General features: G+C 53.4%; 1 protein-coding gene across 1 annotated transcript in view; it reads left to right on the top strand.

Annotated features, from left to right (window-relative positions):
• The window catches only part of COL5A3 (collagen type V alpha 3 chain), a 38770-nt gene that overhangs the window by 10138 nt on the left and 3445 nt on the right, over positions 1–25187 (top strand). Inside the window, exons 12-65 of the mRNA XM_029218673.1 lie at positions 362–436; positions 536–619; positions 760–816; positions 915–968; positions 1119–1172; positions 2108–2161; positions 2453–2506; positions 2692–2745; positions 3107–3151; positions 3259–3312; positions 3495–3539; positions 3690–3743; positions 3887–3931; positions 4898–4951; positions 5054–5098; positions 5245–5298; positions 7153–7197; positions 7304–7357; positions 7487–7594; positions 8023–8076; positions 10346–10399; positions 11333–11377; positions 11551–11604; positions 11728–11772; positions 12161–12214; positions 12308–12361; positions 12498–12551; positions 12682–12789; positions 12963–13052; positions 13286–13339; positions 14242–14349; positions 14460–14567; positions 14657–14710; positions 15379–15432; positions 16080–16187; positions 16264–16317; positions 16509–16562; positions 16673–16726; positions 16839–16892; positions 17424–17531; positions 18204–18257; positions 18441–18494; positions 18890–18943; positions 19101–19154; positions 19353–19460; positions 19634–19687; positions 20179–20232; positions 20419–20526; positions 20816–20869; positions 20950–20985; positions 21427–21480; positions 22069–22276; positions 22357–22469; positions 24235–24303. Coding sequence (XP_029074506.1) covers positions 362–436; positions 536–619; positions 760–816; positions 915–968; positions 1119–1172; positions 2108–2161; positions 2453–2506; positions 2692–2745; positions 3107–3151; positions 3259–3312; positions 3495–3539; positions 3690–3743; positions 3887–3931; positions 4898–4951; positions 5054–5098; positions 5245–5298; positions 7153–7197; positions 7304–7357; positions 7487–7594; positions 8023–8076; positions 10346–10399; positions 11333–11377; positions 11551–11604; positions 11728–11772; positions 12161–12214; positions 12308–12361; positions 12498–12551; positions 12682–12789; positions 12963–13052; positions 13286–13339; positions 14242–14349; positions 14460–14567; positions 14657–14710; positions 15379–15432; positions 16080–16187; positions 16264–16317; positions 16509–16562; positions 16673–16726; positions 16839–16892; positions 17424–17531; positions 18204–18257; positions 18441–18494; positions 18890–18943; positions 19101–19154; positions 19353–19460; positions 19634–19687; positions 20179–20232; positions 20419–20526; positions 20816–20869; positions 20950–20985; positions 21427–21480; positions 22069–22276; positions 22357–22469; positions 24235–24303 — 3585 coding nt within the window. The remainder of the gene's footprint in view (positions 1–361; positions 437–535; positions 620–759; positions 817–914; positions 969–1118; positions 1173–2107; positions 2162–2452; positions 2507–2691; positions 2746–3106; positions 3152–3258; positions 3313–3494; positions 3540–3689; positions 3744–3886; positions 3932–4897; positions 4952–5053; positions 5099–5244; positions 5299–7152; positions 7198–7303; positions 7358–7486; positions 7595–8022; positions 8077–10345; positions 10400–11332; positions 11378–11550; positions 11605–11727; positions 11773–12160; positions 12215–12307; positions 12362–12497; positions 12552–12681; positions 12790–12962; positions 13053–13285; positions 13340–14241; positions 14350–14459; positions 14568–14656; positions 14711–15378; positions 15433–16079; positions 16188–16263; positions 16318–16508; positions 16563–16672; positions 16727–16838; positions 16893–17423; positions 17532–18203; positions 18258–18440; positions 18495–18889; positions 18944–19100; positions 19155–19352; positions 19461–19633; positions 19688–20178; positions 20233–20418; positions 20527–20815; positions 20870–20949; positions 20986–21426; positions 21481–22068; positions 22277–22356; positions 22470–24234; positions 24304–25187) is intronic.

The following is a 25187-nucleotide window of genomic DNA, read 5'->3' as shown; positions in this document are numbered from 1 at the left end:
CTGACCCCTCCGCTTCATCCTTCTCCCTGTCTGGGAATTATCATTCTGTCTCCTCTTCTGCCTCTGGGAGGGGTCGCTATCCCCTGCCTTTCTCCTTCTGTCTCTATCCCTGAGTGTCTTTCATCTCTGTCTTTCTCCCTATGTCTCTGTGCCCGTTTCCTCGTCTCTCTTTTGTCTGTCTCTTTCTGTTTTTGTCTCTTCCACTTTTTATGACTCTTTCTCCTTCCCTCCATTTCTCTTTTTCTCACCTTCTGTCTCTTCTCTCCCTCTCTCTCCCTGCCTCCATCTTTCTCTGTCTCTCCCTCCTTGCCTCTCTCCATCTCTCTACCTCCATCCCTCTCTGTCTCTGTCCCTCTCTCAGGGCCCCGCTGGCCTCCCAGGAATCCCTGGCATTGATGGGATCCGGGGTCTACCAGGCACTGTGATCATGATACCGGTAAGAGGGAGATAGGGTGGCACAGCCTTGGGGAGTAGAATCCTGACCAAGGAGGGGGGCCTCTCCTGGAGGCTCCCCTCACTACTAGCTGCCCCCTAGTTCCAGTTTGCAAGAGGCTCCCTCAAAGGACCCCCAGTCTCCTTCCAGCAGGCCCAGGCTCAGGCACTCCTGCAACAGGCTCAGGTGAGTGGAGGATAATTGGGAGGTTGTCAGGGGGTGATGGGAGGACACTGAGAGAATGACAGAGATGGGAGATGGTGAATAGTCAGGAGACGGGTGTATATTTAATTTCTGATGATGGCTTTGTTCCCCTGTATCTTCAGCTCTCTATGAAAGGCCCCCCTGGCCTGGTGGGGCTCACTGGGCGCCCAGGCCCCGTGGTGAGTAAGAAGGCTGTGTGGACTGGGGAGTACATCAGTGGAGATGACTCTAACTCAAACTCCCTCTAAATGCATTACCTTATCTTTCTTCCTCCAAGGGCCTCCCTGGGTATCCAGGTCTGAAAGGAGAGATGGGAGAAATGGGGCCACAGGTGAGATTGGTGGGGGTGGGGACAGGGTTGATGGGAAGGGTCTTCTCACAGGGCTACAGGATAAAGTGCTAGCTGGGGAAAATGGCAAAGCGGCTGGGGTTACCCTTGCAATCACTGACATTTTTCTTCCTCCTTTCCTTTCTCTTCCAGGGTCCCCGAGGACTTCAGGGACCTCATGGACCCCCTGGCAGACAGGGAAAGATGGTGAGTGACTCCTAGGTCCTCAGGTCATCCCTTCTTCATGTCCCAACACCCAACAGGAGCCTCAGCTCTGTGCTTCCAGGGTCTGCTGGTGTCATTGGTGGGATAAGAGCACTGAGGACAGGGAATGACAGTACACTGAGGGTGTGACAAAGGAATCTGGCCAGGTCCCCGAGTCTGGGAGGACTTGCAGAGGAATGATGCTTGAACTGAGATCTGAGGTATAACCAGGGAAAAAGGAGAGGAAGGGCATTCCAAGTAGAAAGAACAGCACATACAAAAGAAAAGACTGGCACATTGGGGGAAATGATGAACAGGATAATTCCAGATATATTTTTTAAAATTTATTTTTTGGCTGTGTTGTGTCTTTGTTGCTGTGTGCAGGCTTTTCTCTAGTTGCGGTGAGCAGGGGCTACTCTTTGTTGCGGTGTGCGGCCTTCTCATTGTAGTGGCTTCTCTTGTTGTGGAGCACAGGTTCTAGGTGTGTGGGCTTCAGTAGTTGCAGCACACGGGCTCAGTAGTTGTGGCTCACGGGCTCTAGAGCACAGGCTCAGTAGTTGTGGCACATGGGCTTCGTTGCTTCGCGGCAGGTGGGATCTTCCCGGACCGGGGCACGAACCTGTGTCCCCTGCATCGGCAGGCGGACTCTCAACCACTGCGCCACCAGGGAAGCCCCTCCAGATCGTTTTAAAGTGCCATGGGGAACACACAGCAGGGAAATTAATGGAGCCTGAACATGAGTGTTCTTAATTTTTGTGATGCTGATAACTTGACCTAGAGAAAGGGCACTAGAGCTAAGGAATAATGGATGGGTTTGAGATATATTTAAGAGGTTAAATTGGTACATATAGAAGCCCCCAGCATAAGACACTGCATGAGGAAGGTGCTCGATACATGGTAGTAGATATCTTGATGATGTCACCTCCCCCCCCCCATAGGGCCGCCCTGGAGCAGATGGGGCTCGAGGCCTCCCAGGAGACACAGGACCTAAGGTAGGTGATGGGGCCAGGCCTGGGACTTGGAGGGACTGTCAGGGTAGAGGATTCAAAGCTCAGCTGGCGTTTCTTTCTTTCTTTTCTCTTCCAATTTATTTTAATTAATTTATTTAAAAATATTTATTATTTATTTATTTATTTTGGCTGTGCCAGGTCTTAGTTGCGGCATGCGTGTGGGATCTAGTTCCCCGACCAGGGATCGAACCCGGGCCCCCCTGCATTGGGAGCACGGAGTCTTTCCCACTGGACCCCCCAGGGAAGTCCCTCAGCTGATGTTTCTTTGTGCAGGGTGATCAGGGCTTTGATGGCTTGCCAGGGCTGCCTGGAGAGAAGGGCCAGACGGTGAGTGTGTGAGACCCCTCCCCCACATCCAAGCCCCCTCCCAATGTTCATAACACCCTCCCCACCCCCAATATCAGAGCCTCCGTTCCTGGGTCTGAGTCCTCACCCCTAATACCCCATCTCCTTTCCTGGGGGCTGGTCTCCACTTGTTGACTCTGAACTGCCCTCTGTGTTCCCCACTCCAGGGTGACTTTGGTCATGTGGGGCAACCTGGCCCCCCAGGAGAGGATGGTGAGAAGGTAAGTTTGGAAGAGAGTTAGGGGGTGGTTTGGAAGCTAGAAAGCCAGAACAGGAGGAGTAGAGCATTCAGGAACCTGGGGGAGGGGTGAAGGTCTGCGCTGGAGAGTCAGGAGACCCCAGGGGGGCTCAAAGAGACAGGCTGAGAGTTGTGGGGTTAGGACTAGAGTTAAGAGGTTAAACCCAGGATTGCAGGTCCAGGATTGGGGTCAGGGGCCTGAATCAAATCACGTATACGCAGTCGGCTGGATCCTGCCACACACTCTGACTCTGAGATTCCCTGGAAGGGGCTGCCGATGTGAGAGAAGGTGATTCTCTGAGGGTTATACCTCCCCCCTCCCCAAGTCATATGCTTTCCCACAGGGAGCAGAGGGACCTCCGGGGCCCACCGGCCAGGCTGGGGAGCCGGTGAGTATCAGGGACCCCTGGGCCCCTTGCCTGGCACAGGGGAGGGAGTCAGGACTCATAGGACCTCAGAGCAGTGATGCTGGAATAACATTCCTACCTCCTTGCAGGGCCCCCGAGGACTGATTGGCCCTAGAGGATCCCCTGGCCCCTTGGGACGCCCGGTGAGAATGTCGCTGTCTCTCTACATCCTGTTTGTCTTTTTCTCACCTTTATCTCCTCTGCATGTCCATTTCTGTTGCCTGGATTCTCTGTCCACTCACCTTTTCACCTGTGCCTCTCAGTGTCTCAGACGCAGGCTCCTGTGCATGGGTCTGCCCTGGTCTCACACCCTCTCCTCCCCCAGGGTGTAGTTGGAAGTGACGGTGCTCCAGGTGCCAAAGGAAATGTGGTATGTGTTCTGATCCCTGATGCGTTCTGACACTCTGACCCTAGGACCACCCATATCCTTGTCCACTCCCATGATCCCCCATTTCAACTTCCCTGACACCTCAACACCATAATCCCTTGCAGCTTCACAGAACCCTCACTTTCTCCCCAGGGTCCTCCAGGAGAACCAGGCCCCCCAGGACAGCAGGGGAATCCCGGGTCCCAGGTTTGAGCTATCTTTCCTGACAGAGGGGGCGGGTTGTCGTGGTGCTCAGCTGAGGTCATAGACCACTCCTGGCTTCCCCAGCCTCTGTACTTGCTGCTGCTTTCTCATGCTTTCCTTCTCCCCCTTTTAAAAAATATTTCCAGGGAATCCCCGGCCCCCAGGGACCCATTGGCACTCCTGGGGAGAAGGTGAGTGACAACTCTCCCTCCCTTCCCTCTCCTCCCCCAGCATCTTTTCCCTTCAACTCTGCCTGCAGGAAAATCTTCCCACCAGGGCCCCTTTTGTGAGCCCTGGATAATGACAAATTGCAGCATTCCCTAAATAAGCTCAGAGTTACCAAATGTCATTGCTGGGGAGGGGTTGATGGCCAGAAACAGAGCTGCACCAAGGCTAGATCAGACGGGGATATTGTCAGGAGAGAGGGGAACCCTCAGAAGCCAATCATAGAAAATATTACCAAGGCTCAGGGGCCAGGAAATCCATTTGTCTCGGGTCTTGTGTCATCTTTCTTCCTCTGCACATCTGTTTCCATCTCCCATGAAAAACAGGCTTCTTTCTATTTCCATCTTAGTCTGTTCTTACCCCAACTTCTGTTTCTACACACCCTTGTGCTGCTCTGTCACTATTTCAGTCCCCAGTTCCTTATGACCTTACAGTTTCTTTATCCAAATCCATCTGGTCATAGTTTCTATGAGGCAAGATATCCGTTACCTCAAAATTTCAGGAGAGAATCTGATTGGCTTATCTGGGCCAAGTGCCCGCCTCTGGACTTGTCAATGGTTTGCAGGACATAGGAAGTCACCTCAGGCCTGCCTAGGCCCACACCCACACCTCTTCAGGTGGAGCTGTGGGTTGGAGGTGCTTCTAAAGGAAGAGGTGTGGCTGGGGATCCCCCCACCCCAGCATGTCTCTCACACTGTTTTTACATCCCTTGTCTCAGCCCTCCCAGAAGCAGAGGATTTCTGAGGCACAGAGAGGAGAGAGAGCTTGTCCAGGGTCACACAGCAAGTTTGGAAGAGCTGAGGATAGGTTTCCTGGCCAGTAGGATCTGTTTTTTCTCTACCCTTGAGGTAGCTGTATGTCTGAGTAGGGACGTTCCTGGTGGAATGCCAGGCTCTGAGACCCTCTGTCTTCTACTACTCATCTTCTTTTAGGGTCCCCCTGGGAACCCAGGAATTCCAGGCCTCCCAGGATCTGATGGCCCTCCGGTGAGAACTAGATTCTGGGAGAAGGAGGAAGGAGAAGCGGGGAGGCTTGGGAATTTGGTTGGCATATCAGGTCTCGGACAACTTAGAATGTTTATCTCCTAGGGTCACCCAGGTCATGAGGGCCCAACAGGAGAGAAAGGGGCCCAGGTAAGTGACCTGGAGACGGGCTGATTTGGGGATGAGGGTTGGCAGGCAGGGCCAGGAGTCAGGGGCTATTAATGAGAAGAGAGATGAGGGCACTGGGAACATGGAGGGGGGAAAACAGGATGGCACTCATCTTATGTCCATCTCAGGGTCCAGCAGGGTCGGCAGGCCCTCCGGGCTATCCTGGACCTCGGGGTGTGAAGGTAAGTGATACTTGGGGCCTGCAGATAGAGTTTTTTTTTTTTTGGCCGTGCTGCGCGACTTGTGGGACCTTAGTTCCCCGACCAGGCATCAAACCCAGGCCCTCGGCAGTGAAAGTGCGGAGCCCTAACCACTGGACTGCCAGGGAATTCCCTGCGGATAGGGTTGATTCACCAGCGTTGACCTCTGGAAGCCAGCTCTATCAGAAACTCCTGTGATGAGAGGAATCAGTCTGCCAGGCAAGGTGTGGTAGAAGTGACAATATATAGCTACTCTGGAGCTGAAAAGCCAAAGTGTAACAGTCCAGCATGGTTGTCACCTTGTAGTTGAGAACAGGTAAAGCCATTAGAGGCTGAACCCATTTCACTGTGAGCACACACATCACATCCAGGTCCAGGTCAGCACACTGTAATCAAGCAGAGGGTTGTTTGAAAGCTCAAGCCCAGAGCCATACAATCTGCAAGCCCAGAAATGCTAAGACGAGCTGAGAGCTGTACTGAATAGAGCCTCACTGTTGACCAAGTGCAGGGACATTGGAATTCACATCTGTATGGTAGCCGAGTGCAGTTACACTGTAGCCAAGTACAGGTATCCATTACCTGTAGTCTAAAAACAGAGTTTGATGGTAGCCAAGAGCTGGCTCCTCCTATTTTTGCATTATAGACAAGCTTAGTTACACTATAACCAAGGAGGTGGTTCTATTGTAGCTGGCCACAAAATCCTGTGGGTGTCCAAACTCAGAGTTCCATTGTAGCCAGGCATGGTTTTCTATATGTAGTTGAAGGCTATGTTGTCGCTGAGTCTAGCTACATGGTAGCCATGGCCAGAGAACAATTGTAGCCAAGCTCAGTTACATGGTGGCCAATGAATTGCCCTGTGGCTAGAGACAGTCATGCTACTGTCAAAACACACAGTTAGGGCTTCCCTGGTGGCGCAGTGGTTGAGAGTCCACCTGCCGATGCAGGGGACACGGGTTCGTGCCCCGGTCCGGGAGGGTCCCACATGCCGCAGAGCGGCTGGGCCCGTGAGCCATGGCCGCTGAGCCTGGGCGTCCAGAGCCTGTGCTCCGCAATGGGAGAGGCCACAACGGGAGACGCCACAACAGTGAGTGGCCCGCGTACCCCAAAAAAACAAAGAAACAAAAACAAAACAAAACAAAAAAAACCACACAGTTATATTGTATCCAAGTATAATTTTCTTGTAGTCACTGAGTTCGGTTAATATCGTGTCTCCCTGTGGCTGGAAACAGTCATGCTATTGTGAAAACACAGTTGTATTGTATCCAAGTACAATTTCATTTTAGTGGCTGAGCTCAGTTACACTGTAGCCAAGTGCAGCTTTTCTTGTGGCCCAAGCCCAGAATTTGGCTTGAGCAGCATCTGGGCTTGCACTGAGCAGTCTTGCTGTAGCCAAGCACAGACTCCCCTTGTTGCCAAGCACAGAGTTGCATTGTAGCCAGCACAATGGGAAACATTCCTTTGCCTTTAGAATGCAGCCGGGGCCTGGAATGTTCGTCCTCTTTCTCCTGCCAGAAGGAACTGTGGACACAGTGTCCCCGGGAGATGGGAATCAATTACTTGGAAATTTGGCCTTCCCTGCACTCCCCCACACAGATGACCTTGGGAGGCTGCCAGTGGGAAGGGGCGGGGGAGAGGCAGCCTCTTGCACACCATACTAGCAGACTTTGGGGAAAGATAATTTCCTCTGGGGCTGACCCTCACCCCCCCTTCCTCCAGTCTGACATCCGCTTGGGACTCTCCTGGCTGTTTCAGGGCAGGGGACTGAGTCCGGGGCCCGAGTCTGGGGCCCTTCTTAAGTGGGGGGAGGGGGGACCTGAGAGCTTTTATATTTTTCAGGGTACCTCTGGCAACCGGGGCCTCCAGGGGGAGAAAGGAGAGAAGGTGAGAAGGGAGGGGATTCCTTGAGGGGGGAACCCTAATAATGGGGCTCTGGCTGTGTCCCTTCCCTGAAGCCTGACATCTGATCTCTGTACTATCTTCCACCCAGGGAGAGGATGGCTTCCCAGGCTTCAAGGGTGATGTGGGGCTTAAAGGCGATTGGGTAAGATGACTTCCAGAGGAGGGGTCTGGTGGATCTGGGGGACTTGGGAAAGAGAGGGAAGGGGTGAACTGGGGCAAAGACAGGAATGACAAAGGGACTGATGTCAGGGCTTCTCCTTTTCTATTCCAGGGGCAACCCGGACCCCCAGGTCCTCGGGGAGAGGATGGTCCTGAAGGGCTGAAGGGGCAGGTGGGGCTTGCTGGTGAGGAGGGGCCCCCAGGCTCAGCTGGGGAGAAGGTGAGTGGACCTGGTCACCCCCTCTAGTCTATACCCCAGCTTCTAGCCTGCAGGCAAGGTGTTCCCTGGCCCTTTGCCTTCTGCCCTCTGCTCTTTTATCTCCAACTTTAGGAGGCTCTCAGCTCCTTCAATTCCCCAGCTCAGCATTACAGAGCAATTCCACGCACTTCATCTTATTTTTATCCTCATAACCACCACAGGCAACAGACGTTTTTACCCCCATTTTACAGAAAAGGAAACTGAGATTTGGAATGGTTGAATGAGTTGCCCAAGGACATACCCCTAGCAGGCAGGGGCCAGGACTTGAACCCATGTTTCCCTGAATCCCCCCCCCTCCTACCCCTGCAACCATGCCCCAGCCTTCCTACCCCTCCCCCACTTACCTCCAAGTTGCAGTCTCTGACCTTTGTCCCATAATCTCTCTGCAGGGCAAGCTTGGGGTGCCGGGTCTCCCAGGTTACCCAGGACGTCCAGGCCCTAAGGTCAGAAGCTAGCAGGAGGGTGGTGGGCAAGGGCAGGGTTCAGAGACTGACTAACATCTGGGGGTCCAGGCTGTGGTCTGAGGGTGTGAGCTGTCCACCCCATGGGGCATTGAAAGTGTAAGATGTGGGCTTTGGCATCAGACGAACTTAGGCTCAAATACCCAGCCTTATCTGCTAAGTGACCTTGAGTAAGTCACACCTTACCTGCTAAATGATCTTGAACAAGCCTATTGAACCCATTTTCTCAGTTACGAAAGGGAGATACCAGTAGCATCTACCTCATCAATTTGATTATGATAAAATTGATGATTTTGGTGATAATAAAACTGTAGGGTCCTTCTTATTTGGTATGATTGAGGTTGGTTCAAACAAGTCAGTAAGGAGGGGAATCATAAAAAATACATATTTTACATATCTTGAATTAATTATAACTTAGAATGTACTTATGTAAAACTGTACATTTGGCTGCCAGTGTTTTGATGAATGAGGCTATTGGTAAGATATGTCTTTCCGCCTAAACCACACCCATATTACATCACTGATGATTTATAGTTTTTTGTTACATAAGGTGGAGCAGAAACGCAAAGACACTTGGGAAGAAATCTGAGTACAGAATCCTTCTTGAGTTCCACACTTTTGGTATCTCGATCTAGCAGTTATCTTGCCCATGCCTAATTTGACAGTGTTTTTTTTTTTAGTGACTTCCCTTTACATTGAGTCTTTTCCATTTAACCTAGATATTACAGATATCTTTCTTTTCCTTTTCTACATTTCATCAGTTTTTGTAAGGTTTCATTAAGTCACATGACCCCAATAGCAAGGGCAGCTGACATAAATAGGTTTGGGATTAACTCAAGGTATCAAAACTAAGAGCAGAACTCAGTCTGTTTTAACAGAAATTCATGGGAGTTAGAACAAAGCCTCCTAGCCAAGACTGATCAGTGCGTCTTGGGCAACAAGCAATGAATACTTTACAGGAGGCCTGATATGTTGGCTTAGTTGAGATCAGTGTCTTATTCAGCTTGGGTTGCTAGAGTAAAAATACCTTAGACTGGGTGATTTAAACACAGAAATTTGTTCTGGAGACCAGAAGTCTGAGATCAGAGTGCCAGCATGGTTGGATTCTGGTGAGGGCTTTTCTTCTGGTTTGTAGATGAACATTTTCTGTCTTTGTCCTCACATAGGGGAGAGGGAGAAGGAAAGAGAGAGAGAAAGAGAGAGAGAGAACGAGAGAGAGAGAGAGATCTAGTCTCCTCTTCTTCTTATAAAGACACTAATCCCATTCACAAGGGCCCCACCCTCATGACCTACTTACTTCCCAAAGGCCCAACCTCCAAATATTATCACACTAGGGACTGAGACTTCAGCATATGAATTTTGGGAGGACACAAACATTCAGTCCATAGCACTTACTAATAATCAGCATGAATAACAAAGACAGCTAATATTTCTTGAGCACATACTATGTGCCAAGTACCTTTAAAAAAAAAAAACCCACTTTCTATATATATCCCATTTAATCCTAACGAAAACCTTGTAAAGGAGGTATTGTTGGTATCCCCAGGCTACAAAGGAGACTGATGCTCAGAGGGGTCAATCCATTTGTCCAGGGCCACACAGCTACTTTAGTGATGGATCTAGGATTCAAAACACAGTGAGCGGTGAGAGGGGATATCAGAGCGTATGATGTTTTCCCTCAGGTCAAGGGACGATGGGCAGGAAAGCAAGTACTGGAGGCAGTTAATTAACAAGTATTGAGTAAGCCACCACCATGTGCCAGGCAGTAGGGAATAAGACCAGAGCATTATGTCTTAGTCATTGAATAAGTAAACAGATGAGCAAGGTCATTTCAATATAAATATTATAGGGGAAACAAAATAGGACGTGATAAACAGAGCATGACTTGAGGATGTGGTGGTCAGGATGATGGCAGAAGGCTTCTCTAAGGAGGTGATGTCTGAATGAGATTTAAATGATGAGGAGTAGCTGGCTTTGTGGGGATCTGAGAGAAGAGCATTTTAGGCAAAGGCAGCCAGTGTAAAGGTCCTGAGGCAGGAATGTACTGGTATCTGAGTAGCATTAAAGAGGCCAGTGTGGCTGGAATGCAGTGAGCAAGGAAGGGGCTGCTCACTGGGGCTGGAGGGGCCAAAGAACTTTCTGGAATCACTGGCCTGGAAATGCCTGAAAAGATGGGGTGGCTGAATGGGGTGAGGGGCTAACGTCACCCACTCCTCACACCCATGTCTTCTCTCTCATTCTCTTTGCTCAGGGATCTATTGGTTTTCCCGGGCCCCTGGCACCATTAGGAGAAAAAGGGAAGCGGGTGAGTCGCAATCCAGGGGTCAGGGGAGAGGGAAGGGCTTGCATGAGAGGAACAGAGTGTATGGCTGTGCGTGATAGCACGTGAGGCCCTAGGTGGCTGTGTCTATGCCTGGAAGCACTTGTGTGCACACATATTGCCATGTGCAATGCAGGGCACGTGTAGGTGATCCCACCTGGCATTACAGCAAATGTGCCTGCGTGTCTGTGTATGCATGTGGATCCTGTGTGCCTTTCAGTACAGATTAGATGGGGTCTGAGTGCTGCAGCCTAGGGGCCTGTGACTGGGTGAACGAGGGCACCAGCTGCACGTACGTTGTGTGACTATGGGCATACATGTGTGAGGGGGTATGTCGAAGTGTGTGAAAGAATAGGGAAATACACATATGTGTGTGTTTCTGCACACCTGGGGGATTGTGTATACATGCATGCGTTGTTTCGCTATGTGTGCACTGTAGCTGTGTAAATGGACATTGTGTACATGCACATGAGGGTTTGTATACTGCTGTGTTTATCAGGACCGTGTCCTCACATGATCCATGCACATACGTGTTTACACTGGATAGACACGCGTGCAAGGGACATATTACATGACAGGCTCCGAGTGTCATCTCGAAGCCGCGGTCCCCCCTTGCATGCTGCGATGGCATGCAGTCATGTGTGCATACCTTGCAGCTGTGATAAATAGGTGTCTGTGTGAGCAAATGTGCTTGTAGGTGTGGACCTGTAGGTGCAATCATAATATAATTGGGCGCCTGTGATCTTTGCGTAGTTGCACGTGTAAGCTGTACTTATGCGTGCGTGTGCGTGAAAGGCTTGCAAATGAATGTGGGGCAGGCATCTTTCCAGGTCTCTGACTGGGTGCATTTGTGTGTTTGTGTCATGTATTTGCACCATCACCGTCTTCTGCTTCCCCCTCATCTAATTTACATTCCAGGGGAAGGCTGGGCAGCCAGGCCTGGAAGGAGAGCGGGGACCACCAGTAAGAAAATGGGGGCAGGGCTGGAAGGAGGGGCTGGCTGCGAGAGGAGAAGTGGGCGGGAAGAGGGTTTGGGTTACTTCAGGTAGCCATAGTGGGGGGACCCAGAGGGCTCATCCTCATCTCCTAGGCTCCCCCACCCTCTCACTTCCAATGTTTGCTTCTTTTCTATCCAGGGCTCCCGTGGAGAGAGGGGGCAACCAGGTGCCACAGGGCAACCAGGCCCCAAGGTATGGGGTGGGTGGGTGGTCAGGCCCCCCAAGCAGGCCCTCTGCCCCGGGCTCACCAAGTCCCACCCAATACCTCCTCGTTGAGTTCGTTCTGCAGTCTGAGTGTCATTCATTCTATCCTAGGGTGATGTGGGCCAGGACGGAGCCCCTGGGTTCCCTGGAGAAAAGGTGAGTGAGTGAGTGAGTGTGTGTGTGTGTGATTCTGGGTAGGAGACAAGCTCAGAAGGTGGGGAGACATTATAATGCAGAATGCAGAAAAAGCACAGCCTCTGAAGTCAGAGAGCTGTGAGTTCAAGTCTTAGCTCTGCCATTCACCTGCTGTGTGACCTTGGGTGAGTCACTTAACCTCTCTGTGCCTCAGTTTCCAACTCTATCAAATGGGAATAACCACAGTCCCCATCCCAAAGGGCTGCAGTGGTGAATGAAGCGACAACCTGTGCATAGAATGCTTGACCCCATGCCTGGCCTGCAGGAAGCACCCAACATGCTGTTGTCATTATGTGGGACTCAGGGGCAGGCGGGAGGGATGAGTGAATGATTTCTGCTTCCATTTCAGGGCCTCCCAGGTCTGCAAGGCCCTCCTGGGTTCTCTGGACCAAAGGGTCCCCCTGTAAGTGAGCTCACTCTGCTGGGGGGAAGGGGGAGCCAGGCAGTGGGGGAACTCCTTGTTTGTGCCTCAACTCTCTCCCACCTTGTCCCTCAGGGCCCCCAAGGGAAAGACGGGCAACGTGGGCACCCTGGACCTAGAGGAGAATTGGTGAGAAACCCTTTGACCTCTGACCCATGACCCCATTAGGCTCTCCATTTCTCCCCCTCCATGACACCTCCATTTTTTTGTTGTTTTTGTTTTTTGTTTTTTTTTCATGACACCTCCTTTTAATGTTTCTCCTCAGGGCTTCCAAGGTCAGACAGGCCCACCTGGACCAGCTGGTGTCGTGGGTCCTCAGGTCAGAGTGGACCCCACAGGTCTCCCTAGTTTTGCACCAGTTTGGGGATACTTGGGGGAGGGGGAGGTGATCTCAGGCAGACCCCCACCCCAGGCCACCTCCATTCAAGATGAGCCTTCTTCCTCTCCAGGGAAAGACGGGAGAAGCAGGGCCTCTGGGTGAGAGGGGGCCCCCAGGCCCCCCTGGATCTCCTGGTGAACAAGGTCTTCCGGGCCTGGAAGGCAGAGAGGGGGCCAAGGTGAGACCCTGCCCCGCGGGAGATCTCATCAAGTGACCCCAAAGGTCCCTCAACATCCCCACGGCACCTCCAGGCTCAGAATCAACACCATGGGGCAGGGGGCCCAGACTCACAGATTGAGGGGAGACGCCCTCTTCTCTGGAGTCTGACCTCCCTCTTCTGCACTCCTCCAGGGGGACCTGGGACCACTGGGACCCTTTGGGAAGGAAGGGCCACCTGGACGCAGGGGCTTCCCTGGTCCCCAAGGAGCCTCCGGGGACCCAGTGAGTATCGTTTGGAGCCCCTCCTGAATGTGCCTGGCTGGGCTGTGAAGCAGAGGAGGAAAGGGGGGCCCAGGGGAGGGGCAAATGTGATAGTAAAGTAATGGCTGCAGGAGGGACAGATCCCTGAACCTCAGTGGCCGGGAAGCGGGTGGGAACTCTGAGCCCCCCAGAGTGAAGACAGGACCCGGGGGCACCCCTGGGAGTCTCTCGACTGTGAATCATCTCCTCCTCAGGGACCTACTGGTTTGAAGGGTGACAAGGGCCCCCCCGGCCCCGTCGGGGCTAACGTAAGTGTAAACCCGTCTGCTGTGTGGCGGGCAGGGTGCAGGGGTCTCAGGGTTTCTGGGAAGCTGGGTATTGTCCTCATCAAGTCTGCTATTTGGGGAGCCAAACAGGTCGGGGTCACGGCCAACTCTGCCGCTCACTGGCTGGGCAGTCGTGTCACTGCGCGAGCCTCAGTTTTCTTTGTCTGTAAAATAGTCCCATCTCTTAGATGATCGTAAATCTCAATGAGATGATCCGTTGGGCAACTTACCTGCGTATCAGACATCAGCGTTTAAAAACCTTCTTTCAAAACAAAAAACAAAAAACAAAAAACAAAAAACAAAAAAAAAAACCCTTCTTTCTCCTGGAGTTTACTACTATCTAGCCAGGGAGATAAGGGATCAGCTGCGATGAATGCCACAAGGCAAATAGCGCAGAGTAAAGGGGAGAAGGGGAGAGCCGTTGAAACAGGCAGGCCAGAGAAGGCCTGAGAAGGTGACATTTGAGCTGAGACCTGAAGGCGGTGAGGGAGGAGCCATGTGGGTGTCTGGGTGTGCCAGGCAGAGGGAACAGCATGTGCAAAGCCCTGAGGCTGGAGGAAGCAGTGAGCAGGGCTGTGTGGCTGGAGAGGAGTGAGCCTAGGGTGAGTGGGAAGAGATGAGAGCATAGTCGTGCAGGACCTTGTGGGCTGCCAGGAAAACCTTTTTTTCAACAAGTGGGGGTGGGAGCCCCAGAGGGATGTGGGCAGGGAGGGGAGGCACGTGCGCTGACTCAGGTGTTCACAGCGCCCTCTGGCTGCTGTCTGGGGGAATAGATTGGATGTGCTGGTAACCACCTAACTCAGGGCCTGACTGCTTGAAAACCCTCCAATAAATGAGAATTACCACTACTGCTATTATCCCTGACCCTTCACCCCTGTTTTCAGGGCTCCCCTGGGGAGCGCGGTCCTGTAGGCCCACCAGGGGGCATTGGGCTTCCTGGCCAAAGTGGAGGCCAAGGCCCTGTTGGCCCTGCAGGCGAGAAGGGGTCCCCGGTAAGAGCCTGCCCCCCATCCCCCAGGCATCCCCCAGACCCAGCCCTCTACATATCAGGAGCTCATTTCTCCCCTGGCCCCGACATACCCCTTTCCACTCCGCCCATCAGGGTGAACGCGGCCCCTCTGGTCCCACTGGCAAAGACGGGATCCCAGGGCCCCTGGGGCTTCCTGGATCCCCTGGAGCTGTGGGGCCTTCTGGCGAGGAAGGGGACAAGGTGAGAGAGAGTTCATGGAAGGGGAGGGGCTGGGGGGAGGATGTGGGTAGAGGGAGGCATGATCCTCCCTCATCCTGTTTCCTCTGCAGGGAGAAGTGGGAGCCCCTGGTCACAAAGGCAGCAAAGGCGATAAGGGGGATGCGGTGAGTGGGGCGCCCCAGTGAGGGGGGTGGTCCTCGGGGAGGGGAGAGGGATGTGGAGGATGGCCAGGGGGAGGCCACGGAGCTTCCTGCCTTCATGAGACCCATCTTGACACCTGCAAGTAACAGAAGCCACTCAAGCTACCTGGAATAAAGGGGCTAACTGCACCCCCAGCTTCCCTCCGGAAATTCAGCCGCAGCGCCCAGCATCAGGGAGCCAGCTCAGTCCCTGGGTCCTGGTGGGACTTTTGGGCAAACGTTCTGATGGGCCAAACTTAGGACACATGCTCTGTCTGGTCCCATGAGTTGGTAGCTAGGAAGACAGGGTTGGGGGAGGGAAATGCAGCTTCTTGGTGGGGGGAGTGGACAGGGGTGCAGTGATTGACATCTCTAGTGTTTCCACCCCGCCCCGGTCTTGAACCTGAGGGGTTTTGGGGTTTTTTTTTGCTGTACGCGGGCCTCTCACTGTTGCGGCCTCTCCCGTTGTGGAGCACAGGCTGCAGACGCGCAGGCCCAGCGGCCATGGCTCACGGGCCCAGCCGCTCCGCGGCATGTGGGATCTTCCCGGACCGGGACATGAACCCGTGTCCCCTGCATCGGCAGGCGGACTCTCAACCACTGTGCCACCAGGGAAGGCCCCGAGGGGTTTTTGACTCTGTTCCCTCCTCCAGGGCCCACCTGGACCAACAGGGATACGGGGTCTTGTGGGACACCCAGGCTCCCCGGTGAGTGATCCCAGTTTTGTGGCCATCCCCTGGATCCCTAGTGGGAAGGGACAGTGTTCTCCGTGGTGACTCAGGCCCAGACTCAGCCCTGACACTGACCTACCCCTCCATGCCAACACTCAATATGAACTCACCCCAGAATCTGACTCAAACCTGACCTCAACCCCTGAACCCCATCACAGCCCTAATCTCAACACTGCTTGTGACCTTAACCTCAATCCCAACTCAGACCTGACCTTCACATCCAACAGTAGCCGAACCTGACCCAATCTTACCCTTAACCCCAGTCCTGACCCACCCTCCAATGCAGACCCCAAACCTGGGCTCAAACTCTGATTCTACCTTGGCCCTAACCTCAAACCCTACCCTACATCTCAACCCCATCTGGACCTTCCCCTCATCACCTAAACTGACCTCAACTTGACCCTGACTCACCACCCAATGCAAAGTTTTTAGAAAAACGTTGACTCAACCCTTGACTTCATTGCTAATCTCTGACGCTTAACCTGCATCCCCAACTTCAAACCCAGTCCTGACCCTCTCCAAACTGAATCCCAACCCTGAGCCTCAATCCTGACTTTGACCTTGAGCCTCTCTCCGACCCCTGACACAGACCCTAACTGTGCCTTGCCCTGTCCTCCCCCCAGGGGGCAGATGGGGCTCAGGGACACCGGGGACCTCCAGGCCTCTTTGGGCAGAAAGGAGATGATGGAGTGAGAGGCTTCATGGGGGTGATTGGCCCCCCTGGCCTGCAGGTAGGTGTCTGAGTTTGGGGGTACAGCCTCTGGTCCTTCCCACTTTGTGCCCCAAGTTTGCCTCTTTGTTCCACAGGGGATGCCAGGCCCTCCTGGAGAAAAGGGGGAAGTTGGAGATGTAGGGTCCATGGTATGGACAATGGGGGAAAATGTGGTGGTGGTGGTAGGGCGGGGGTGGCCATTAAACCAATTTGGGGGGGTCACAGGTCACATTGTCATTTTAAGGATCATGTGGGTCACCAGCATCAAGGGTGGTGTTTGTGATTAGTGGAGCTTTGAAGGACCATGGGGTCACTGGATGCTCTTCTGACTGTCCCACAGGGTCCCCATGGAGCTCCAGGCCCTCGGGGTCCCCAGGGCCCCAGCAGATCAGAGGTGAGGACTCTGGGGGAGGGCAGGATGCCTCAGAGGTGAGGACATAGCTTTCCCAAGAAGGGGCTGTTGGGATTGCACAGTCCCAGCTGTACCCCTTGCTGTCTCTCCAGGGTCCTCCAGGGCTGCCTGGAGGAGTTGGTCAGCCTGGAGCAGTGGGCGAGAAGGTGAGAGAGAGAGAGAACAGGAGTCTGCCTGGGGTGGGGAGGCACGACCAGTCCTGCCTGGGGGCGGCTGCCAGGATGGGAACTCTTCTCACCTTCACTTTGCCTCCTGCAGGGTGAGCCAGGGGAGCCTGGAGACCCGGGACCCCCAGGAATCCCAGGCATCCCTGTGAGTGACCTTTGTCCAGTGTCCCTGCACCCATCTCAGGGAATCCCTGACCCCTGGGCATCTAGGGCCACCATGACCTCTGCAGCCCTAAGTCACCCACTGACCCAGGACCTACAGGCGTCCCCCGTTATCTTGATGACAGAGCCCTGAAAGGTATCAGGGTTGCTACACAAAGTTCTCTAGGTTGTATACTGCACAAGGGTGTAGGGCAGAGGAGGCAGGTGGGGCTCAGATCTAAACCACAAGCCCCGGCTTGGGGATGAGTTGCCCAGAGGGGATCCCTTTTCTGATTCACTCCAGGGTGGCACATGGGCTAGCCCAAATTTGCCCATGACCTCTGGACAACTGGATCATCCTGACCCCTGACTCCTATAAATCCTAGATTCCTCTGACCTCTGACCCTTGGGCAGTCTAGGCTACTCTGACCCCTAACCCCAGGAAAGCCCCAGGCCACCCAGATTCCCGAGTCCAGGTATGCTAACCCTTGACCCCTGGAGAGGCCAGGCACCTCTGAACTCTGTTTCTGAAAAGGGGCCCAAGGGAGAAATTGGTGAAAAGGGGGATGCAGGCCCATCTGGGGCAGCTGGACCCCCGGGCAAGAAAGGCCCCCCCGGAGAGGATGGAGCAAAAGGGAACGTGGTGAGTCCCGGGGGACATGGAGGGAGAGACTCGGGGAGGAGCACATGTGTCACCTTGAACGTGCTCCCCAACTTCCAGCCGGGGTGGGGGGGTCCCGTCCTCCAGTGTGCTGATTCCACAAGCAACCCGGAACATGGCTGAGTAAATGACTGATTGAATGACAGAATGAATCGATATAAAAATGGAGTGGTTATATATCATTGCAGTAGGGGAAACTTGATTCCACACTGAGTTGTTCTAACAATGCTGGGAAGGTCAAGGTTGAGACTCATGCTAGGTCAGAGTTGGCTGATGAAGGATTTGCCATCAGGGCAGAGGTGGAGCCCCTCCCACCATGGCGATGGGGCTCGGGGTTGGGATGGAGGACAGCAAGGAGCTTCGGAGTCTGAGGGACCTTGATCTGAATATCACCACCCCGCCACTCGCCGAGTCCTTTCTCTGAGGTCAGTTCTATCTGTGAGCCCCAAGCCTAGAGGATGCAGTGAGATGATGCATGGAACATACTTAGCTCACATTAAACACGAGAATGTTCCTTCTACCAGGGCTGGGATTTTGTGTTTTGTTCACCAGTGTATCCCAGCAACCAGAACTGTGTCTGGGCACAGTTAAATGAATGAATGAATGAACGCTCCATCATTCAGAGATATAATTATCCATCATTCTGTGTTCCAGGGCCCCACAGGGCTCCCAGGAGACCTAGGCCCCCCCGGAGACCCTGGGGTTTCGGTGAGTGTGACCCCTCCTTACTCGAAAGCCTAGCATATTCCCTATTCTGTTCCCATCTCCACAACGCCCCCACAGACCTGGGCAAGGTCGATGGAGGAAATAACCTTCACATTCCTCCAAACCTCACCCCTAAATTCTCATGTACCCCCATGACCCCTTCTGACTTTGTTCCTCCCACCACAGGGTCAAGACGGCCCCCCAGGGGAGAAGGGAGACCCTGGAGATGTGGGGGGACTGGTGAGTAGGGGAACAGAGGATGTGGTGCATGAAGAGGGGGGTCGGGGCTGGTGGGTGGGTGAATTGGGGGGTCAGGAGAGTGGGTTAATGAGGTACCCAGGGCCCTTGTAGATGCACCTGCTTTGCCTCTCTGGGTCCTCACCGTGAATGTGAGTAGCTTGAGGGTAGAGGCGGGAGATGGCTGGTGCTGGGTGATATGTGGGGAAGGCTATCTTCACATCAAAGGCATCCTGATGGGGATGTATATATACGTATAACTGATTCACTTTGTTATAAAGCAGAAACTAACACACCATTGTAAAGCAATTCTACTCCAATAAAGATGTTTTAAAAAAAAAATAAAAAGGCATCCTGAAACCGTCATCCTCAACTACCCTGCTGGTTATAATCTCCAGGGTCCACCTGGTGCTTCTGGGGAACCCGGTCCCTCTGGGCCCCCTGGCAAAAGGGTGAGTGATGAGTACCCCACCACCGCCTCCCGGCTGCCCTGGCTCCAACTTTGTTCCATTCACTCTCACAGCCCCCCACTCCCCCTTACAAACCCCCCACTCATCCCCAGAGCACCCACTCACCTCACAGCCCCCCACTCACACTTTCTCCCCTAAGGGTCCTTCTGGTCGCACGGGTCGAGAAGGCAGAGAAGGGGAGAAAGGTACCAAGGTGAGTGCCCCCTGCCAAGGGGTGGGGGGGCTTTTTCCTGACCTGTCAGCCAACAGTTGGGCCATCAGAATGGGGAGAGGCCTGGGACACCACGGGTGCTCCAGTTCTGACCCCTCCCTGCTGGTTCTTGGCTGGCGGGTCAGGAGGCAGCCACCCCCTGGCTCTCTCTGCCCCCTCCCCTGCCCCTGTGCTTTTCAGGGGGAGCCAGGTCCTGACGGGCCTCCAGGGAGGACAGGCCCAGTGGGGACTCGAGGGCCCCCTGGGCGTGTCGGGCCTGAGGGTCTTCGAGGGATCCCTGGCCCTGTGGTGAGTGGGGTGGGAACAGGGACAGGGCGGGGGGGGGGCGGATCCTGCCTCCCTTATGTGCTCCCATCTTGTAATTTCTCACCATAGTTAGAAGGAGCTGACCCTGGTGGGCAGCGGGACATCCACATTGAGTTCTGGCAGAGTTCAGCCCCTCATGTTCTGCTTTGCCCTAGGGTGAAGCAGGCCTGCTGGGACCTCCTGGACAGTTGGGCCCTCCTGGCCCCCTGGTAAGAGACTTCTTTGTCCCTGAGGTCCCAGCACGGGGAACCACACTGGGCATCCAGTGAGCATCTAGTGGCCGTGGGTGCTGATGCTGCAGACTGACCACTCATTGACTGTCCATCTGATGGTCAACCCTGACCATCTATACTAACCATCTCTTCTGATCACTCATCTCAATGGTCTACACTGACCATCCACACTGGCCCTTCGTCTTGATGGTCTACACTGACCACACAGACCACCTATCTTAATAGCCTACACTGACCATCTACATTGATGCTGACCACTGACCATCCAAGTTGGCCGTGCTCCAACGAACCCCTTCATTCATCTCTCATCATCCCTCCTCTTTCTTGACCGTCATCCCCATGACCACTTCCCTGGTAATTCCATTTGAAACCTGGGTAATTTCCCATTTGACCATCCCCCAATCACTCACATGGACCTTGAGGCTTTCTGTTTGAGACTCACCAGCTGACCCTAACTCTTCTTCCAGGGGCCCTCTGGACTCCCAGGGCTGAAGGGAGATGCTGGCCTCAAGGGGGAAAAGGTAAGGATACCTCCTTCCATTATTCTCCTCCCCCACTTAACCCCCCTCTCCTCCACCCTTACCTCCCTCTGTAGCCAGAGGGCTAGGAGATTGGAGTCTCCTCTACTACTCCAAGGCTCTAGGAGAAAAATCTCCCAATCCCCCACCCACACTTCTTCCCCAACATGTGCCTCTTTTATCCTCCAGGGCCACATCGGATTAATTGGTCTCATTGGCCCCCCTGGGGAGGCTGGTGAGAAAGGGGATCAGGGTTTGCCAGGAGTGCAAGGCCCTGCTGGCCTCCAGGGAGAACCTGTGAGTGTGTGTCCTGCCTCGAGTGGGAAGATTGTGTTCAGAGGGTGGTGGGAAGGCAGAAGTGGGGCTTGTTTGGAGACTGTGGGTATGGGGATTCGGGAAGCCTGGGTCTAGAATGATAGGGGTTGTGTCTGGAGAAAATGGGGGACTCTCTCTGGGGACTTGAAGGTTGAAGTCTGCATCTGGGGTTTGGGGTCTTCTTTGGAGGGAACTGGAAGCCAGTCTGGGGGATGTGTCTGGACCATAGGGATGAACCCTAACAATGATGACTCTGATGTCCTTTCTCCAGGGTTCCCCTGGTCCCATCGGCTCTCTGGGCCACCCTGGACCCCGAGGTGTGGTGGTGAGTATGAGGGATTTGTGGGGTGGGGTCACCTTGTTGGGCCAGCCAGGACTCCGGCTCTCCCTGTCTCTACCCCACAGGGTCCTCCAGGACAGAAAGGTTCAAAGGGGTCCCTGGTGAGTACTCACTGTTCCCTTGGGCTCTCACATCCCAGCTTCCCAGCCCCCTTCACTGCGCTAGGACCCTCAGGGCCTTTGCATTCATTCATTTATTTATTCAGTCAGTCAGGCATTCAACAAGTGTTTCTTCAACACCTACCATTGTATTTTATCAAATCTAAGATGCCATCCATTGTAAGATGAGCCATTATTTTATAAACTGCTATGGAAGAAAACAGTTCTACCAAGTAAACTATGACTTGTCACAGATGTTAAGATGATGACTTCAGAGGTGTTCACATATAGAAAGAAAATGTGCAGTTTATTCTTGGTGCTGAAAATTGCATGTCCTTACCCCCAGTGCTGTGTGTGTGTGTGTGTGCGTGTGTGTGTGTGTGTGTGTTGGCAGGCAGCGGTCTCCATACACAGAGTTCACACCCAAATGACTTCTCCCTACAGGGATCCCAAGGTCCCCGTGGAGACACTGGACCCCCAGGTCCCCCCGGCCCCCAGGTGAGTTACCCAGGGACTACGTTGGAGTGTGTCCCCCTTGGGTCCCTCAGTGCCCAGAACTGGGTGGAACACCAGGTGTTCAGGGGGTGCAGGTGGGGTGGGAGGTGGCCCCAAAAGCTGAAGGAGGATCTGGGCTGTGTGTAGGGCGTTGGGGGGGACATCCATGGGGGCTCTGACCGTATCTCGTCATGTCCATCTCTCCTGGCCTTTCTCTGTCTCTATCTCAAACACTTGTTTCACTATTTTATCTTTGTTTCTCTCTTCCGGGCGCACCCTCTCTCTGTCTCTCTCTGTCCTTGTCTCTCTCTCTCTCCTTTGCTTGACTTTGTGGTTCTGTCTCTTTTTATCCTCTCTCCACTTCGACCTCTCCCCATCTCTGAGCCCTTCTGTCTCTCTCCTTCCCGTGTCTCTGTTTCTGACTGTTTATTTCCCCTTGTCCCTGTCTCTCTCTCTCCCTCCCCTTTCTCCTCTCCCCCTACCCCTGTGTCTTTCTGCCCCCCACGTCTTTCATTTCTGCCCCTCTCTCTCCCTGTCTCTTCCTCCTGCGTCTCTGACCTCCTCCTCTCCTCCATCCCCACCTCCGCCCAGGGTCCATCTGCGCAGCTGCACGGGCTGCGCCGGCGCCGGCGCTCGGTCCCGAGCCCGGGAGTCCCGGAGGGCGGCCTGGAGGAGGTGCTGGCCTCGATCACGTCGCTGAGCTTCGAGCTGGAGCAGCTGCGACGCCCTCCGGGCACGGCTGAGAACCCGGGCCTCGTGTGCAGCGAGTTGCACCGCAACCACCCGCATTTGCCCGACGGTGAGGTTCCGTCCCTCCCCCGGTGGGCGGGGAGCCTTGGGGTCCGCCCGGCTCATCCGCCCTACCTGGCTCTGCGGCAGGGGAATACTGGATTGACCCCAATCACGGCTGCGCGCGGGATGCGCTCAGGGTTTTCTGCAACTTCACGGCGGGAGGAGAGACCTGCCTTTACCCAGACAAGAAGTTTGAGACCGTGAGTACCTCTGGGGGTGAAGTGGGAGGTGGTGGTCGTGGAAGGAGGGACCAGACCCTGGAAACCATTTCATTCATACCCTGTCCACACACACACACACACACACCAGGCGTTGACTGGGACTTTATTTTTCCTTCAACTAACATCTATTGAGCGCCTACTGTATGCCAACTCCTTGAAATGCTGGGGTTACAGCAGAGAATCCAAAAAAAAAAAAAAAAAACTGCTTTGCTTTTATGGAGCTCATTTTCTATGGGGAAAGACAGATAAGAAAATCTAGTAAAGAAATCAATAATGATGGAGAACCTTGAAATAGCAGGTATGTGTGCCAGCCCTAAGTGCTTGGCTGCATTAACAACCACCGATGTGGCCATTCTGTTATCATCCCTAAAATAGGTAACCAACAAGAACCTACTGTGTAGCACAGGGAACGATACTCAATATTTTGTAATAACCTATAAGGAGAAAGAATCTGAAAAAAATAGATATGTATGTATGTATAACTGAATCACTTTTCTGTAACCTGAAACTAACACAACATTGTAAATCAACTATACTTCAATTAAAAAAATAAAATTCTGTTATCATCCCCCAGACAGGGAAACTGAGGCACAGAGAGGGACAAGATTACCCACGACAGTCTGGCTCTTGTCCCAGCCCTTAACCACGCTCTATTGTGCCTCCTAACCTGCTGTCTTATAGGCCCCATGGGCTCACTGCCCTCCACCTGGTTCCCCAGAAATCCTGGGGTTCTCCATCAGGGAGCCCTGAGCCTAACAGCCTCTGACACCAAGCACCAGGCTTGGCTATAGAGAGCAGTGGGTGTGCGGTGAGCTTCTGAACCCTGGACTGCTCAGACTGGAATCCAGATCTGTCACCTCAGTTTTTTCATCTGTAAAGTGGGGTTCAAGAAAGTATCTACCTCATAGGGTGGTTGTGCCATTGAGGCGCCAATGAACATATCAGGGGACACTGAATGGACACTGACCATGTGCGTCGCTGTGTTGATACCTCTACTGCAGGTAAAACACGTTGTAAGCTCAGGGCCTGCAAAAGTGCCCAATAATGTCCTTCTTATTTATTCTTATTTTATACTGGTCAGAGCCCTGGTTTAGTGGGAACTCAGATACCCTAGTGGATGCAAATTTAGACGAGCTCGCCCCCACCCAATTTATGGGGGCTTGAGGGCAGGGCTCGATCTCTAAACAGTTGCTGACACCTGAGGCCTGATCTCTCACCAGCTCATCTTCCTTCTGCCCAGAGAGAGGCTGGGGCAGGGAGTGAGGAACATTCTTGGTTTGCGTTCCCCAGACACAGACCCTGAGATGAGGGTTTGACAAGGGCAAGTCATTTATTTAGGAGGTGATCCCAGGAGGGGTAAGTGAGAGGGGCCAGGGGAGGCAGCCAATAAGGGGTGTGCTGTTAAAACATCACCGTTGGACACCCAAGGCTCAGTTCCACTGGGGGCTTCCAGGAGACAGTGTAGGGTAGGCTCCTGGGAGCTGTCCCCCACCTTGGGGAGAGGGAGCCCGGGGCATTTATCCACCAGCTCTCATCAATCATTGGTGGAGGCTGCCTCAGAAGGCGGGAACACCCAGCCTCTTGGGTCTGTCCTGTGCACCAGCCAAGTCCAGTCCAACAGTCAGAGAACAGACTGAGAGTCCCTGATATTTACAGTCAGTAGCTTTCATTGTGGGGAGATAAATGCAGAAAGGACATGGTGGCCCCCTGGGGCACCTGCTACACCGTCCCCTCCATTCCCCAGGTGAAACTGGCCTCCTGGTCCAGAGAAAAGCTGGGAAGCTGGTATAGCACATTCCGTCGAGGGAAGAAGGTGAGTTGCCCTGGAGGCCAAGGTGGGGATGGTATAAAAATTGGTGGGAACCAGCATGGGAATTGGAGGAGGTGAGATGAAAAGGATAGACTCACTTTGCCTCTTGATGATCACAGCATCAGATGTATGATAGGGCAAAGCACAGGTCATGGTGGCGATCCAGAGGCAGTGCTGGAAGGACCTGAAGGCTTCCTGGTAGAAGTCACAGCTCAGCTGAGGTCTAAGGAATAAGTTGGGTTGCAAGTTTGGGAGGACAAGGAATAGTGTTCCAGGCAGGTGGAACAGGATATACGAAGGCCCAGAGTCAAGAGAGGGCCTGGTAAATTTAAAGAAAAGGTGACTTGCTGTGCTCTAGAGAGTGTGAGGGGGAATGTGGTAGGAGAAGAGGCTGGGGAGGTGGGTGTGAGCTAGGCCCACTTCCTCAGAAAGATCTATGAGCAGTAGGGAGCCATGGAATGTTTTTAAGTGAGGGAGGCACCGAGATTAAATCTCTGTGATAGAAAAATGCCTCTGAGCTGGTGGTGGTGGTGATGGGGAAACTGGAGGCTGGGAGACCCAGAAGACTGATGTGTTGGTCCAAGAGAGCAAGGAAGGGACCAGGCTGGAGCTGGTGCTATGGGGATGGAGAGGAGGGCATGGCTTAGAACAACCTCTAAGAGGGCAAGTCAGTACGACCTACTAATTGATGGGATGACAAGTCAATAAGACCTAGTAACTGATGAGATGGCACGATAGTAATTGATGAGGTGAGTAATTGATGAGATGGAGGGGAGGGAAGAGATAGGGATGACACCCAGGTTCCTGGTTTGAGGGACTGATGTCTAGTGAGGTTCTGAGATATGTAAATGGAAAGAAGGTCAGGTTTACGGGATGGAGTGGAAATC

The sequence above is a fragment of the Monodon monoceros genome, unplaced genomic scaffold, assembly GCF_005190385.1.
Source record: "Monodon monoceros isolate NGI ecotype Baffin Bay Population unplaced genomic scaffold, NGI_Narwhal_1 Super_Scaffold_12, whole genome shotgun sequence".
In the NCBI taxonomy this organism is placed as follows: Eukaryota; Metazoa; Chordata; class Mammalia; order Artiodactyla; family Monodontidae; genus Monodon; species Monodon monoceros.
The sequence above is the reverse complement of the archived record's forward strand: the minus strand, read 5'-3'. Positions and strand labels throughout refer to the sequence as shown.